Source organism: Sinocyclocheilus grahami, unplaced genomic scaffold (assembly GCF_001515645.1).
Source record: "Sinocyclocheilus grahami isolate Dianchi unplaced genomic scaffold, SAMN03320097.WGS_v1.1 scaffold92.1, whole genome shotgun sequence".
In the NCBI taxonomy this organism is placed as follows: Eukaryota; Metazoa; Chordata; class Actinopteri; order Cypriniformes; family Cyprinidae; genus Sinocyclocheilus; species Sinocyclocheilus grahami.
Window position 1 is genome coordinate 3,712,693 of NW_015505271.1, and position 17,582 is coordinate 3,730,274.

The 17,582-nt window shown below is 36.1% G+C and overlaps 2 protein-coding genes across 5 annotated transcripts in view; one reads left to right on the top strand and one right to left on the bottom strand.

The window, feature by feature from the left end:
- Nucleotides 1-1,947: 1,947 nt before the first annotated feature.
- LOC107587481 (prostaglandin E synthase-like) lies at nt 1,948-6,805 on the top strand. The gene is made up of 3 exons (XM_016275273.1): nt 1,948-2,162; nt 2,457-2,539; nt 5,714-6,805. Exons 1-3 carry the CDS (start codon nt 2,055-2,057, stop codon nt 5,961-5,963), a joined length of 441 nt encoding a protein of 146 aa, XP_016130759.1. The 5' UTR covers nt 1,948-2,054; the 3' UTR covers nt 5,964-6,805.
- Nucleotides 6,806-13,085: 6,280 nt separating this feature from the next.
- garnl3 (GTPase activating Rap/RanGAP domain like 3) overlaps nt 13,086-17,582 on the bottom strand; it is a 78,788-nt gene continuing 74,291 nt past the window's right edge. For all 4 annotated transcript variants that reach the window (XM_016275209.1, XM_016275207.1, XM_016275211.1 and 1 more), the window contains 3 exons: nt 15,762-15,980; nt 15,098-15,215; nt 13,086-13,939 (listed from right to left, as the gene is read on the bottom strand). In XM_016275209.1, the coding sequence (XP_016130695.1) occupies nt 13,789-13,939; nt 15,098-15,215; nt 15,762-15,980 (488 nt within the window). In that variant the 3' untranslated portion in view covers nt 13,086-13,788. The remainder of the gene's footprint in view (nt 13,940-15,097; nt 15,216-15,761; nt 15,981-17,582) is intronic.

Sequence of the window (17,582 nt, forward strand, 5' to 3'; positions counted from 1 at the left end):
TGATTGGCCAGCTATCCAGTGCGTTGTGATTGGCCGAATACCTCAAGCGTGTGACGGAAATGTTGCACCCCTTACCATACTGTGATGCTGTGTCCCGGAGTGACAAGACAAAAACATTAAAACCCATTATAAACGAGGCATTTGTTGCATCCAGTGGGGACATAATTATGGATTATAATGACTTATACTGTCTTTTTACGCGTTGCGTTGCATCGCGCCGCGTAAACATAAAACCATGTCTGCATTTGTGATCGGAGAAATGACAAGCAACAAGCGCTACTCTACACTGCTCAAAACTCACGTTTGAATCATCAGTGGCAAATTCTTTAAATATGAAAACGTACTTACAGGCTGTGAGTTAGAACAGCCGGCATTGTAGTCTACTCTACCAGGATCAGGAAACAGTCCTCCATAAAATGTGCTGCACACATCTGAATATTTGGGTTGAAGTGTTCTGGAGCAGTGTTGTAAATACAACTTAACCACTGATTTCTAGTCGTGTCCTCTTTTGGAAGGCCAAACAAAGTAGGAAGGCGAAACACACAGCGTCGCCACGACATGGCAGCGGTGGTGGCAGCAACAATAAAGTTACGCCTTCTTTCTTTGCGTAAACATTTGGGCGGCGTTATGCAAATCTTCCCACACAGTGACGTAGACATGTGGGGGCGTGTTTGAACGAGGCGTTTTAGGAGGGCGTGGACAAGTCTTAACTTTTATAAAGAATATCTCTTTGGGTTTGAGACTTTAGTCTTTGCAAGATAAGGGATCTTATCTATTCACAAACAGCTTGTAACACTCCAAAGAGAAAGGAAAACTTGAAATTGCATCATATGACCCCTTTAATAGTAATTAATTGCTTGCTGTGTTGCTGCACTTAAACGGATAGTTCACCCAAAAATGAAATTACTGTTATAATTTACTCAAGGTCATGTTCCAAACTTGTATGTCTTTCTCTTTCTCCTGCAGAACATAACAGAAGATATTCTACAGAATGTTGGTAACTTGCATTGTATGAAAAAAAAGGATAATGCTTTTTCACCTCATGCTTTTAAAAGCGGGAGATGTATGGTAGTGGAACAAGGGCGTTTTGCAAGGTCTAAAGATGAAAAATTTGATGACTAGTGAACGTTTACAAAACAAACAAACAAACAAACAGTGGAATGCAAACAAGCTATATGTGAACAAACCCTTAAAGAATTCTGCACACATAGAACGCGTTTTGTATTCCACTGCGCTGCTTTCCATATATATATATATATATTTCTAATGTACATAGCTAGACCGACATGTTTGACCACTGCGTGTGAGTGATCGTCAAATTGAAAATAGCTTATGCGTCTCGTGACCAATTTTTTCATTCCATTGCCTGCGTTTTCTTCCCATTTATTTCAGCGTTTTCTTTTAACCTTCAATTCCTGTATTTATAGAGGCTTTCAAAGCCACTGTAACAGCTTGAAAAATACATATTTAACAATGAAGTAACATATTGGTATTTTGGAGATTTTCTTAGTAGCTAGGCTATATAAGAACTGATTGCAAACAATTTCAACTTGTTAACACGCTGTTCTGTAATTTTTTTACATTAGCCTACATTTGACTGGGGTCAAGACCCAGACATACAAAATGAATAAACATTAGTTGTTTATTATAATTTCTTCGATTATATTTTTCTACAATGTGTTTTTCAGCGTTACTAATAAAAAGCCTACAGCTAAAGCCTACCATACATTTTCCAGCATAGTAACTCCGGAATACCCAAACATAAAAAACAGAGGTAATTCTTTCTGCTATTTAAAATGTATTCCAACTGAAATGTAGAGGAAGTTCAACTGTTAACATGAATGTAAGTAAGACTGGAGTTGTCCATTTGTCTGACCTCATATGGGACAGTGTGTCACTGGCAGGGAAAAACGGAAGTCCGCACGTTCAGTGAAAGTTTTTGTCAGGTAGTGATTTGGGAATAGGTTGGGCTAAACGGTCTGGAGGTCGCATATAAAAACTCCATCATAGCGTATATATACAGACACACACAGACTCAGTCTGTCGAAGTCAAAATGCTCGGAAGCGATGTGCTGTTGTGCTTCATCTTCTACAGCACGCTCCTAATCTTAAAGATGTACATCATTGCCATCATCACGGGCCAAGTGAGACTTAGGAAAAAGGTAAGTTGTGGAACTTTTATTCATACTTATAAAAGTAGTTTTCATGCTACTGCATCAGACACACCGACGCGACAGAATCACTGCTACACAGTCGCGTTCCTTATGGAAGCGTTTATTTGTCGCGTCGAGCGTGTGGAGTGTTTTTGTTTGAATAGAAATCCGTATAGTCTGCATACTGCAGCTGTCTGGATTAACTTCTGAAATCAATGCAGGTATAGTTGGTCAGATATGTGTTTTAATAGAATGACTTGACATCTAGATTTATGTGTAGTAAAACAGATGTGTATTTGACAGGCGTTTGCTAATCCAGAGGACGCTGAGAGACACGGAGGTGTGCAGTTCTGCCGCACTGATCCATATGTGGAACGCTGTAGGAGGTAAGAGCACAATACTATGCTACTAATTAGAGTGCAACTCCACAAACATGGATATAGGCTACACTAAATTATTATTATTTTTAAACCTATTGCATGCCAGTATTAATGAATTACTAACATCAGCAATATAAATGAAACAGCTTTAAAGAATAACAACGGTAACAAAATAGCATAAAAACAATACGACATTTAATACAAGAAATGTATATATATATATATATATATATATATATATATATATATATATATATATATATATATATATATATATATATATAAAGGATTTGCTTGTGATGTCATCAAGTTCCTGTGAGAAACATTTGATAATATGTACATTAGGGGAATGTTTATTAGGGGGTTTATGTTGCATTTTTATTTAACATATAGTTTTGGTACACTCTCACTGTAATTTTGTACAGTGAATTTCTGGCATTTTTTAATATAAATATAATCCGATTTTTTATACTTTGTAAGGTATTTACTTCAAATATCTTCAAAAATTAGTTTTCATTTTTTTCTATTCACATGGTTTCAATTTTCTGACTGGAATATTTTAAAGTTAGTGTTTCTTGTCTGTAAAAACATTGCGTGTCTATTTGGGAAAGTTAAGCTTCAGTCTTTTCCCCAGTGGGCCCATATAGTTGGAAAAACTGCAGGATGTCTGGCAGATGTCCTTTAGTTATTTTCTGTAGTGTCAAAATCTTCATAAAAAGAATACGGGTATGACAGATATGTGTGAAAGTTCACAGGTCCACAATAGGAAGTACATTATAATCCATAATAGACTACATGTAGCTCAGATATCTTTATTTTCCCAGTTGTATTATTTTTTGTCAAAAGTTATAAAGGTACACAGTCTCCATGCCAGTTAGCTCAAATTTGTTTCCACAGCAGACTCTTCTCAGTATCTATATTTATGTATGTGAGCGCATGAGAGAAAGAGAGACAATGGATTATGAGACTACACACTTTAAAACAATCATAGACTTGGCTGCCTGTTAGGAAACATTCATTACTTTAAGCTGCAGGCCACTGCAGGGTACTTCATTGCTTGTTTGGCAGTTTCTAACTTATCTTAAGAAACTTGCCTGCTCTGCCCAGTCACAGCCCACTCCACTCTACATCTGCACAATCTGAAAATGACGAAGATGTTATTTCAGTAGACTGCTCTGAAATCACTCAATTTATATGTTGGCACTGGAAATTCTTGTTTCCAGTAAATAAATAAAGAAGGGTATTTACTGTATTGATGTGTCCTGAGAATAGCTTGTAGTTGCCAGATTGGTAAGAGAAAGTCCTGACAAGACCGTTATTTGACCTTAATTGCAATGCATTCACAAAGGTATTTCACTACAACCCTGTGGCTAACAAATATCTACAAGCGAACAGAAGCAGGAAGACAGTGTTAAATAGAACTAATGGTTGAAAATTCTTGTTTGGATCAACAACTTTGTTTGAAACCAAAAATGGTTTCAGTGACAAACAGAGAAGCCTACAGAAGGAAAAACAAGACATTTCAATAACCTGTTAGATTATTATCTTATATTCATATTATATTATTATAAATCACCATAATCTTTATTAATATGATTATTATATTTTATTAAAATAATTATTAATATTATTTAGTTGCAAAACAATTTGGCAGATTAATATAGAATGGAAAAGATGTGTGGTCACTGGGTGCGTATATCAGCTATTTAGCTATCACTTTAAACCTGTTGCATACAATCAAGATTATTTATCAGGATCTAAAACTAAAACATTTTCTAATAATGGATGTGGAAAATGGTGATTAACACACAAGTGAAAGTCATTTCCTCTTTTGAAATTGAATCCCAGCAGGAAATTACTTATAATGCACTTTGGGCAACTTAGTTGCTATTAAATGTGCTATAAATAAATAAATAAAGTTGAAGTTGAAGTATAATGGAAAGTCCTCGTTGCGTCAAAGAGATGAGGAAGAATCTGTGTAATGCAGGATTTCACAATGATGACCAAGCACTGCTACGTAGCTGCTGTGCTGAGTTAATAATGGGAAATGCGACCATAATGTATTCATGGCGTAATGAATGTCAACATAGTATGATTAATTTCCTTTAAGCAGGTACAGGAAACACTTACAACTTCCTATTGCTGTGACTTGTTCATGGGACAGCCACTGCCATGACCCACTTTGAGAGTGATTCGGAGTGAAAGTAAATTTACATCGCAAGATCGTGCGAAGTTGGCAACGTTTACTGTCCAGGCATGCTGCCATTAGACAGAGCCAGACAGTTTACAGCTGAAGTCCTGATCAAAACCAGATGTTGAGCGTACATTCCTCAGCTCTCGGGTTCTGAGAAAAGCAGTTTTCCATATGTATTTCCACAGTCTCGAGCATTCAAAATACCTTAAAGAGCTATTAAATCAAATACAGTGTTTAGAGTTTAATATTAGCAAAACGTAGCTGAAAGAGAGGCTGAAAGGACAATAATGTGGGAATGCGTGAGGGATGTGGTCAAAACTGAAAAAGAACTTACTCATCATGAGTTGAGCTATGATTAAACAAGCATGGTCATGCTATGCAGAACTATAACACCATTCATAAATGGCACCAAAACTATTTGTTTGCTATACACATCCTATTTATGTTTTCGACAGCTTCTAGCAGTTCTCCTTCTCTTTACACTAATACACACTTTTTTTCAAATAAAATGCCTTTATTTGTGGTTTACCTGCATTAATTTTTTAACTGTTTGTGTGTGTGTGTGGAAAAGCAGTTTTCCATATGTATTTCCACAGTCTCGAGCATTCAAAATACCTTAAAGAGCTATTAAATCAAATACAGTGTTTAGAGTTTAATATTAGCAAAACGTAGCTGAAAGAGAGGCTGAAAGGACAATAATGTGGGAATGTGTGAGGGATGTGGTCAAAACTGAAAAAGAACTTACTCATCATGAGTTGAGCTATGATTAAACAAGCATGGTCATGCTATGCAGAACTATAACACCATTCATAAATGGCACCAAAACTATTTGTTTGCTATACACATCCTATTTATGTTTTCGACAGCTTCTAGCAGTTCTCCTTCTCTTTACACTAATACACACTTTTTTAAAATAAAATGCCTTTATTTGTGGTTTACCTGCATTCATTTTTTAACTGTTTGTGTGTGTGTGTTTTTTTTTTCAGAGCACACCTCAATGACATGGAGAACATTCTTCCCTTTTTATTTCTTGGAGCCATCTACTCCATGACAGGCCCCTCTTATGCAGTAGCACAACTTCATTTTCTGGTCTTTTCCCTGAGTCGAGTTCTTCACAGCGTTGCATACCTGTTGGCACTCAAAGCACCGACACGTTCATTCGCCTATGTCATTGCTCAGGTGCCTTGCGTTTCCATGGCGATACAGATTCTCATGGAAGTAGCCTCATTCGCATGACCCTCTCAATAATGACTTCTGTGATTGATCAAGACTTATGGTTACAAATGTGATGCAGAATGCTGCTTTACGGACTTACAGCATCTCAACAGTAATACAATTCAAATTTCACTTTAACATCAGACTTAATAGCTCTGTTTTTAAATCTCAACGATCATTGCCGTTTTTTTTTTTTTTTACTGGACACTACGGTTTGTATTGTGGTTTGCTATGTGTATGGTCGTATTAGCATTCAAATGAAGGTTATTTAATGTGATTTATTTTCACAATCAGTTTTGCATATACTCAGCATATTTATATATTTGATACAACAGGCCTTATTCTCTTTGAATGGACCTCAAGTCTATAGCGCAGCCGTTACTTGCAAGAATTTTGGTTCAGTGACCACCAGTTTTTCACTTTCATACTGCAAAGCTTATATAACCAATAACTGCTGAGGACAGTTCAGAGTCCATGTGACTGTTCCACACTTGTAAAAATTCCTCTGTTATTAGACCATGAGCCCTGCAGAGCCCAGGCCTTTCAAATTTATTGTAGCGTTAAACATACGCCGTTGCACAAAGACTGTCCTTCCTCTTTGTCCACCAGGCTTTGGGTTTTCAGCATTTCGAGAACAGCTGGGTGCTTTCACTTTGGTTTTTGTCCTCAAGAATGCTAGTTTTGGTATAATGTTATGGTTGTATTAATTCACCACACAGCACTTTTGATATATAAATATTTTCTGTTTTCATAACTTATTTAATTTTTTAATAATATTATATAATTTGTGTAGTGATGTTAAAGTTTCTAAAGTGATGATGAGAAAATCAATAGTTTTTATAATAAAGGAATAATGAAAGGCTTTGTGTGTTCATGGGTAATTGTGATACTTTATTGAGAGACAGTGGACTGCATATGTTAAAAACAAGAGCTCGGAGAGAAAGGGACAAAGAGAGAGAGAGAAATCAAAGGAGATGGATAAGAATAGCTGCCAAATAGGCAATTATAACATGGCAGACTGCACTGTTACTTCTCAGAACAAAAAGGGCAGGAAAAAGGCTGACAGGAAAAGATAGACAGGTTCAGGAAATTTGTGAGAAAGGCATGTTTTTGCTTCACATTAAAATAAACCAGACCTCCAGCACTATCACGGATACCATAAATGTCCCGACTCAATCTTAACTGGTTTGATGAAAACTCCACTGCCACCAATGGTGGAAGTAAATCAGGATACATATGTGAAAGGGCAGCAGAAAAGTGATCTTGCTGGAGAGCATGAAGGGAAGCGGGTGTTTGAGTTTGCATTTGAATCTATAATGATACATAGTGATCTGAACCATGCCCTTGCTTGTCATTTCCCCTGGCAGTATGCCTAAATGTCTGCATACATACATGTGTGCTCAGAAATTAAACCTACAGAGATGTTCATAAGAAAGTCTTCAACAAAAAAATGAGAAGCAAAAACATGGTGATAAACTATGTCATATCCAGTTATAAAATAAAAGGGCAAAAATAAAACAGCTTGTGAGTGGAGCTGTATTCTTAAAGGGACAACTTTGCACATTTGTAATCTCTGTGTAAATGCATTTACGCCACCACTGAGCAGCATCAAAGAGTCTGTTTAAAGACACCTAAATGCCACTTCAGAAGCACTTTCATGCCACCTTTCTATAAATTTGGCATTAGAGTGGTAATATGTAGCCTACACTTAAGGCACTACTATGAACCTTTTGGGGGTAAATAAGGTACAAAGGTGTTCCTTTAAGGGTACTGCCTGTTGTTGAACTGTTTTGAGAGCAGCCACTCTAAATCCTCTTTGTCCACCAGGCTTTGGGTTTTCAGCATTTCGAGAACAGCTGGGTGCTTTCACTTTGGTTTTTGTCCTCAAGAATGCTAGTTTTGGTATAATGTTATGGTTGTATTAATTCACCACACAGCACTTTTGATATATAAATATTTTCTGTTTTCATAACTTATTTAATTTTTTAATAATATTATATAATTTGTGTAGTGATGTTAAAGTTTCTAAAGTGATGATGAGAAAATCAATAGTTTTTATAATAAAGGAATAATGAAAGGCTTTGTGTGTTCATGGGTAATTGTGATACTTTATTGAGAGACAGTGGACTGCATATGTTAAAAACAAGAGCTCGGAGAGAAAGGGACAAAGAGAGAGAGAGAAATCAAAGGAGATGGATAAGAATAGCTGCCAAATAGGCAATTATAACATGGCAGACTGCACTGTTACTTCTCAGAACAAAAAGGGCAGGAAAAAGGCTGACAGGAAAAGATAGACAGGTTCAGGAAATTTGTGAGAAAGGCATGTTTTTGCTTCACATTAAAATAAACCAGACCTCCAGCACTATCACGGATACCATAAATGTCCCGACTCAATCTTAACTGGTTTGATGAAAACTCCACTGCCACCAATGGTGGAAGTAAATCAGGATACATATGTGAAAGGGCAGCAGAAAAGTGATCTTGCTGGAGAGCATGAAGGGAAGCGGGTGTTTGAGTTTGCATTTGAATCTATAATGATACATAGTGATCTGAAACATGCCCTTGCTTGTCATTTCCCCTGGCAGTATGCCTAAATGTCTGCATACATACATGTGTGCTCAGAAATTAGGCCTACAGAGATGTTCATAAGAAAGTCTTCAACAAAAAAATGAGAAGCAAAAACATGGTGATAAACTATGTCATATCCAGTTATAAAATAAAAGGGCAAAAATAAAACAGCTTGTGAGTGGAGCTGTATTCTTAAAGGGACAACTTTGCACATTTGTAATCTCTGTGTAAATGCATTTACGCCACCACTGAGCAGCATCAAAGAGTCTGTTTAAAGACACCTAAATGCCACTTCAGAAGCACTTTCATGCCACCTTTCTATAAATTTGGCATTAGAGTGGTAATATGTAGCCTACACTTAAGGCACTACTATGAACCTTTTGGGGGTAAATAAGGTACAAAGGTGTTCCTTTAAGGGTACTGCCTGTTGATGAACTGTTTTGAGAGCAGCCACTCTAAATTATTTAAAATATATATATTTTAAATAATGCCAATTAAAAAAAAGGTAAATTAACATTGACTTGTGATTTATGGCTCATTATTAGACAAGCCACAATTCAAAAGTATGCAAAATTATTTTTAGAAGTTTGAAGTGATCATACTCAATCTGGCAAAAGCAATATAAATAGAAAGTTTAGCAGTGGGCGAATTTCCAAAAATAATATTCACAGTGAAAGCTCTACCTAGTTTGTCATGAAACACTATGTCATCAAACAGCACTAGCAGACCAGCAGACCAGACTCAGGGTTGCACCACATTTAGTTGTTGACAGGGATGAAAACGATGCTGTGAGCGTGAGAGATAGAAGTACAGTGCGTTCAATGGATTCTACGGTTTAACAACATACCGATTGTTTAGCTTACGATAAAATTATTATATTAATAATATACCGTAATATAAAAAATAATTAAATAAATCAGCAGAAAACAAAAAACATAAAACAGTTGTAAAAGTTGTGAGTTGTGAAAGGACCTTGAAGGCCGGGACACACCAAGTCGAAGGTCGTCGTGAGTGAGAGATTTGCCTTGGCTAAATACCCACACTTGGGGTCTTTGCACTTGATCACTTGACTATTTATATGACGTTTTTCCTGAATCTGGCCCAAGTGTTCAAGTGAGGATGAAGACCACAAGTGTGTGTACAACTTTTCATTACCTGATGGGACACACTTATAGTGTTGTAAAAACGCAAGTGTTTAAAGAGTTTTAATTTTTATTTTCAATACTTTGCATTTTAAAATAAACTTCTAAATGTCTGTTCAGTAGTCCCTATAACAGAAATGTCACACTTTAATTTCTGGTGCTTCTAATTAAGTGATAAAAAACAGTTGCAAATGATGTACAAAATAAATATACTCACCTTTGCACCAATAAAACGTGTAGCATTTTGTTTTACTACCAAATTATATGTAATATCCAATTATTATTTTTTAACTTACATTGGAAAGGTTTCCGTGACCTCTCGCGAGATCTTGGCAAAAAGTCTCACGATTTATTTTCAGAACATGATGCATAATGGGATACACTAAGCCACTGTGTGTCTCATTTAGAAGGCTGCACCCTCCGGAGGTCGAATCCTCTGGAGAAGGCTGCATACGTAGGATGCATATACGAAGTGTCCTCATATGTGGCTCTAATACGGTCAGTCTTAGATTATGGAAGTGTAGTATTTGGGTCGGCAGCTAAATCGCAGTTAAAAAAGTTAGATGTAGTCCAGGCACAGGCACTGAGAGTATGTTGTGGAGCTTTTAAAACAACACCAGTGTCAGCCATACAGGTAGAAATGGGGGAATTGCCACTAGAGTTAAGAAGGAAGCAGTTGATGGCTAACTATTGGGCAGGGTTACAAGGGCATAATAATTCACATCCCATTAAGGCAGTATTGCAGGAGAGTTGGGAGAATGGGAAGAATCTAAAACACAATTTTGGTCGGATCCAAAGAGAAAGGAAAATTTGAAATCTCATCATATGACCCCTTTAAGACCTGGGACAGTCTTTTGCACTTACTTCCTGTTACAAAGGCCTCCTGTAGTGAATCGATGCGTTTTTGTAAGACAAGACTAGCTTGTGCCAACAGTTGTACATGAAAGCAGCCGGGTGGATGACGTATGAGTTCAGCGTTGCGCATGCGCCGGTGAGTCTTGTGAAAACCAACGTTTGTTTACAGGATCAAAAGAAGCAAAGTTTCCTTGCTTTAGCAAAGGAAAACAAGTCTCTTCTTGGCTTATATCGAAATCCTCCGACATTCTTCTTTACAAATCCTCATTTTGTACTTCTAATTAGTACTTCCACGTGCGTCACTTCTGAGCGGCGCATGCAACGCTGACCTCCTACGTAATTCCCCCTGAACTGCTTCTGTTTACAACAGTGAGCGCAAGCTAGATTCAAGTGATTATTATGGAGCCGTGTGAGACACTTTTTTTTTGTGGAAGGGTGCTTTTTATTTCACGTCTTTTGGACAGAAGCAATGCAACATCCGCTGCAGTACAACGATAGAGCTTGAAAGATCAAAGACAATTTTTAATATAACGAATATTAAAAGACAATTTTTAATATAACTGGATTCGTCTGAAAGAAGAAAGTCATATACACCTAGGATGCATCAGGGGTAAGTAAAACACAGCCTAATTTTTATTTTTGGGTGAACTAACCCTTTAAGGTCCTGTTAGGGCTAGGGATGGGCTTTAGAGACAGGGACCAATCAGGTTGCAGCTTTCGGAAAATCGTAGCTTCGGCGTCCCCGAGGACAGCCACGCGCACACTTCTGGGCGAGGATTGCTCTCACACTGATAGAACTCCGCGTAAATGTGTGATGTTGACCAAATCGCTGAATGAGCTGAACAGTTTGATTGAACAACACTACCACCTATAGGTAATTATAAAACTTCGTTGTCCTTTCATGTTGACAGCAAATAAGAACTTGCTGTCTCGAAAAACCGTTCAATAGACCACACAACAATGCTAGTTAATAATCAAGCATGTCTGTAGTCTACTTACACCCGTTAAAACACAAACTGCATGGTACATTTCATAAATATTTATTTCATATCAATGAACAATATTAACTACAGCAGTGGGCTACAGCACTTTTTCAAATAAATGTTATAATAATAATAGTAATATTTTTGAGGCCACATCTGAAACACAAACATTTACAAGTAGTACTTGGCATTAAAAACAATGGCAATACAATGTTTTAAGACACTTGGTGTTTTTTTATTCATTTTTGTTTAATTTCCGATATCACAGAGATTCTGAAACAGTCTAAACAGTTAATATTGATATAGATACAAAACCACTGCGGAAACAGGAGGATGGGGAAGACAACGGACAGAATGCCAAAGGGAAAAAAAGAAAGAAAAATCTATACCATCAGTCTCTGGCTCACCCATTCTCTTCAAAGACAACAAATAGCAAATAAATAATATGTAAAACTTTTAATTTACAAAAATATTCCCGTTTTCCCTTTTTATTCCAGGCTGCTACTAGTGTTGAGTGGTTCACGTTCATATGGAGAAAGGATGAGAATGGGGTTCAGCTAAGCAGTTTAATACTTACACCTCTTGTGCTGTTCCTGAGGCTCTTGTGTTCTGGTGTCACTTTGATGACATTCTTTAAACATCTCTGAGTTTGAATTGTAAACAGCAGAATCAATATTCTCATTTTCTAATTACACAGCAAAAATAATTTCTCTGTATTTTTGTGTTGTTTTCCAGACAAAATATCTAAACATTCTTAAATAATCCCTGTTAAGACTTTTTTTTCTAAGAAAAAAATAATTTTTTTAAATATATATATATATATATATATATATATATAGGGTTATGCTTAAATCAAGAAAAAAAATGGGGTAAAAATATAGAAAAGGTCTTCATCTCTTTGCTTCTCAAATAAATTCATCTTGTTTTAAGATTGTTTAGATTCTACTAGAAAACAAGACAAAGATGGGTGATTTTTATATTTTTTAAATCTTTTTTTTTTCTTTCAATTTGTACCAAATACATGAGAAGAGGAAAGATAATATACATCCTAATTCTAATCCATTAATACATCAAATCCCTTTTATTTGGTAGTGGGATTGAATGGAGGCATGCAGGTGATCCAGAGCCCTTTTCAAGAAACAACAGCACTTAAAGAATGCGTTTGACTGTGTGCCTGTAAATGCGGATGTTCATGGATCAAAGCTCATACTGTTAGCATAGTAAACAGCTGCAGATTTACCAGATGTAGTGACCAAATTGTGTATTGTTATGGTTTTTGTTCGCTTCTGCCTCATGACATATGCAATCCATGGTCAGTCTGATAGAGGGCGCTAGTAGTTGACGGCTGCAGTAGAAAATGGCACTTGTGGGAGTCTCCTGCCCTTTCTGCAGAAGGTTTGCATGTCAGGGTTTAAAAGCATGGTGAGGGTTGAAGGCAGGTTAGACCATAACATTGATATACACAAGAAGTGAGTTTTATTTCTCCATAATACAATAGAACTAGAAAGGTGTGTGTGTGTGTGTGTGTGTGTATATATATATATATATATATGTATGTATGTACGTATGCATGTACGTATGTATATACATATAATTATATGTGTATGTTTACATTTATATGCTCATGTGCATCTGGTTCGAGATGCATATAGAGTTTTTTACGACTTTGAAATAATCACACAATGTACAAATCACAAACATAGAAAACATTTAAAAACACAAAATAAGTAGTTTAAAAATCTGTTTCATTGTTTTTAGGAGTGTCAATCTTACATTCAAGCCTTGGAGTGAAAATAAATATTTTGCCTTGACCTTAAATTGTGGCTGAAACCTTTCACGCCATTTTTAAAATATCTTATATATGGCTACAAGTTTGCTACAAATTTGTCCCAACGCTGATGGAGAATGTGTCTCATCAATCACAGAAACTAAATCAAGCCTTGACTAATTTAGATTCTAGGGGGGGTTTTGGACATTTTTGGTCAGTTGTTTTTCTTCTTCAAACTGAATTTGGAAATGGAAATCTGATTTTCTAGTTGTATTTCTATCTTTCTTATAAAGTAAACACAGGATCATACACACACACACACATGCATACATCCACCAGGAGTAAATTTTGACATTGCCACACTGTAAACTCCTTCAAGTTTAAAGCTCTGGGGATTCATTTGCACAAACAGATGAATGGGCAGACTGAGGAAAACACAAAATTCAACGTAACATGGTAAAAAGAATTATTTAAAGTAAAAGTTAATAGGAGGTGAGAGGTGCACTGTGATCCACAGACTGTGATTGTCATCACTTAAGGTCCAAAATATCCTCCTCAAAAGATGTGGAGAAGGTAAAAGGGCTGGCCGTGGGTGGGCTATCATCTCGAGGCTCCACCTCAGAGCCAGATGAGCAAAGCTGCTGGACATCAGTTTCTCCATCTACAGACTCCATTCCCACTCTGATTGGAGATATCTTATAGTCAGTATACATCACTGGTATATTCACGTCTAACATGCAGAAATAACCTTTCATTTTCTTGACTGGACTGGGTCATATATAGCTTAAATTATAGCATTATATTTTCAGCCGATTAACAGAAAACAGTAAAGTACTTTTCTTTTTTTTTTTTAGTTTCTCCATCTACAGACTCCATTCCCACTCTGATTGGAGATATCTTATAGTCAGTATACATCACTGGTATATTCACGTCTAACATGCAGAAATAACCTTTCATTTTCTTGACTGGACTGGGTCATATATAGCTTAAATTATAGCATTGTATTTTCAGCCGATTAACAGAAAACAGTAAAGTACTTTTCTTTTTTTTTTAAAAAGAAATTAATGTTTTTAAGTAAGGACACACTAAATTGATCAAAAGGGACACTAAAGACATTGATAATGTTATTATAAAATTATAATTAAATTATATTTCAATAACTATCTATTGATCAAAGAATCCTGAAAAATGTATTACAGTTTTAACAGTTTTAATAATAATAATAATGAGAAGAAGAATAAATGATTCTTGAGCACCAAATCAGCATATTAGAATGATTTGTGAAGGATCATGTGACAATGAAGACTCGAGTAATGACTGCTGAAAATTCAGCTTTGACATCACAGGAATAAAATTCATTAAAAAAAATTTTTTAGAGTGTAATAATATTTTACAATATTACTGTATTTTTTAAAATCAAATAATGACTCCAAACCTTAGTGTGGGTCTATATTTTCAGTAACTGTAAAAAGCTGTAAAATTATTTAAATTATTAAAGCATATTTTCACTATTTTTCACTTAAGAATATAAATATTGTAAAAATCAGTAGTGTAATATTTTAATACATTTGTTTTTCTGTGAACATTTTTAATTGACAATTCAACAAACTGATAAAACAATTTGCAACATTGCACCAATTCATTGAAACTTTTTATGAACCAATTCATTGAAACAAAAGTTTATGAAAATGAATGATTTATGAAAATAAATCAAACTTACTAACCCTTTTTGAATATATAATGAATATTCAATATGTATTGCCCAGCCCTACCACACACGCAAACACACACACACACACACACACACACACACAAACAAACACACAGAGACACACTTACTGCTCAGTGGTGCTGATCTCTGCTGTTTTCCTCTCTTCTTCCTCCTTGGTTTTCTTGCTCATTCTTCTCTGTTTCACTGAGTTACCATCTGCCTTACTGCTGGGTTCCTCAGTCAAACCTACAACAGGTACAGAGGACATAGACAAACTCAGACACACAAGAATTCATAGACTTCTGATCAAATTCAACATGTTTGGCTGAAATTATAAGATTCCTCCAGCAGGTGCAATAGTACTTCCAATAGCCCACTCAGCCATTCTTGCTTGTGTGTGTGTGTGTGTGTGTGTGTGTGTGTACGTGGGGTGTGAAGTGTAGCAGTCTAGTAAATCTAGCAGCTTATCTAATGTGTGATCAGGATGTCTTACTCCAACACTTCATAATGAAAAATGTCTCATCTCAGTTTGACTGCAGAACAAGCATTACAACAGATCAATTATGCAAGTATCAGTACAGTTTTTTTTTATCACCCATAATTGAAAGGTTAATAATAAATGGTACTGAGCTGCACCACTTGGAGCTTTAATGTCCAACCCTAAAAACACGTCTCCAGCAGCACTTATGCTGCAGCAGAATTCTTTCGGTACATTTCTTGCCAGCTTCCCACTGTGCCACACAAACATAATGATAGCTTTCAGTTCAAGAGCGCACAAACAGAGACACTCACCCAGCAGTTCTTTCCGTGTGCGGCTGGCGATCTCTTTGATCTCCATGCGAGACAGTGAGAGGGAGGTTGTGCTTGCGATCATGGGAGTGGGTCCGATCACACTGGGGACAGGTGCCGTGAGCACTTTATTGACCAATGGAGACTTGAGGGGCCTCTCTATGCTCCGTCCAACTAGATTGCTCAACGGGATCTTATAGATGTGTTTTGAGGGAGCTTCACCTTGAAGAGAGAAAGGGATGGTTGGAAAGGGACAAAAAAGAAGAGAAAAAACTAAAGAATGAGAAGTTAGAATAAAAGGTGTAACTGGTACAGTGTTAATAGTCTGTGTAGGTGCAGAACTACTGCTAGGCATGTTAATATCTACTCTGCACAGAATGAGGTGAGAACACACACAGCCTTCTTTTGTAAAAACACACACAGAGTGAAATGCACTCACACACAGAGTCACTGCTGGATCCATGATACTGTAATTAGCCTAATTAGCTCAAATGAAAACAACTGTGTTGTATCTATGCATATGTAAGCCTACGTTAAGTGTGCATTTGTGGAATAACTAAAACACAGTTTAATATAATTCTGAAGCAACAGTCTATTAGTAAACAAACGCTACCATTCAAAAGTTTGAGGTCAGTAATTTTTGTTTCAATGTTTTGATTTGTTAAGCCCCTTAAGCTCACCAAGGCTACATTTACTTGATCAAAAACTCAGTAAAAATAGCAATATTAAGAAATAGTATTACAATAAAAAAAAACTGTTCTATTTGAATACATTTTAAAATGTAGCTTATTCCTGTGATGGCAAAGCTACATTTTCAGCAGCCATTACTCTTCAGTGTTACTTGATCACTTAGAAATAATTCTAATATGTTTATTTTTATTTTTGATGCTTAAGAAACATTTTGTTTTCTTCTTCTTCCTTCTTTCTTTTTTTTGTTGAAATGTTGAAATTAGTTGTGTTGCTTAATATTTTTGTGAAAACCATGATATATATTTTTTTCTACAGTATTCTAAAAAGGCTACAGCAATAGAAAGGAACAGCATTAATTTGGAATAAAAATCTTATTTGAAATATGATTCAAAATAGCCAATTATAAATGTTTTTACTGTCACTTTTGACCAATTAAATGCACCCTTGCTAAAAAAAAAAACCATTCTGACACCAAACCACTGATTGGTAGTGTAAGTAATAATCTAATGCACTACTCTACGATGTTTCATATATACAAGACCCATATGTATTGCAACATTGCTACCCATCTCGGCCATGTTAACTTGAGTTTTCTTATCATTTGTTTTCTGTGTTTGTGTCAAGAGTGTTGTGTAGTCTGGCCCAATGTGAAGTGACATTGTTCCAAAATCCCACTCCAAATCGCTACAAATTGAACTTCAGGTATGTTCTGATTGGCTTTGACTGTGTCACAATGCTTTTTCATATTCAGACAGACAAATTGTTTGGATCAGGAAACCTATCACATCACATCTGGTTAGAGCATGTCTGTTTTTTATAGCTTATTTTTTCCCTCTCCAAAGTGTGGGCTTCAGACTCATGACTTTGACTTGAGTCAGACTGGAGTCTGTTTTTAGACTTCATTGCAATTACTTGTGACTCAATTCACACTTGATCTGATGACTCCAGTTGAGTTATTTATTCACAGATTGACATTGCCTGCTTTTTAGGTGCAGTGAGCCTAAACTTATATGTGTTTACATTTGTCAACTGTCGGAAACATTTTGAGCCAGATTAGGTAAAACAGTAAGTTCAACCCGATAGACAAAATAAAGCCCATTAAACTGGAACACGAATGGGATTTTTGGGAAATCT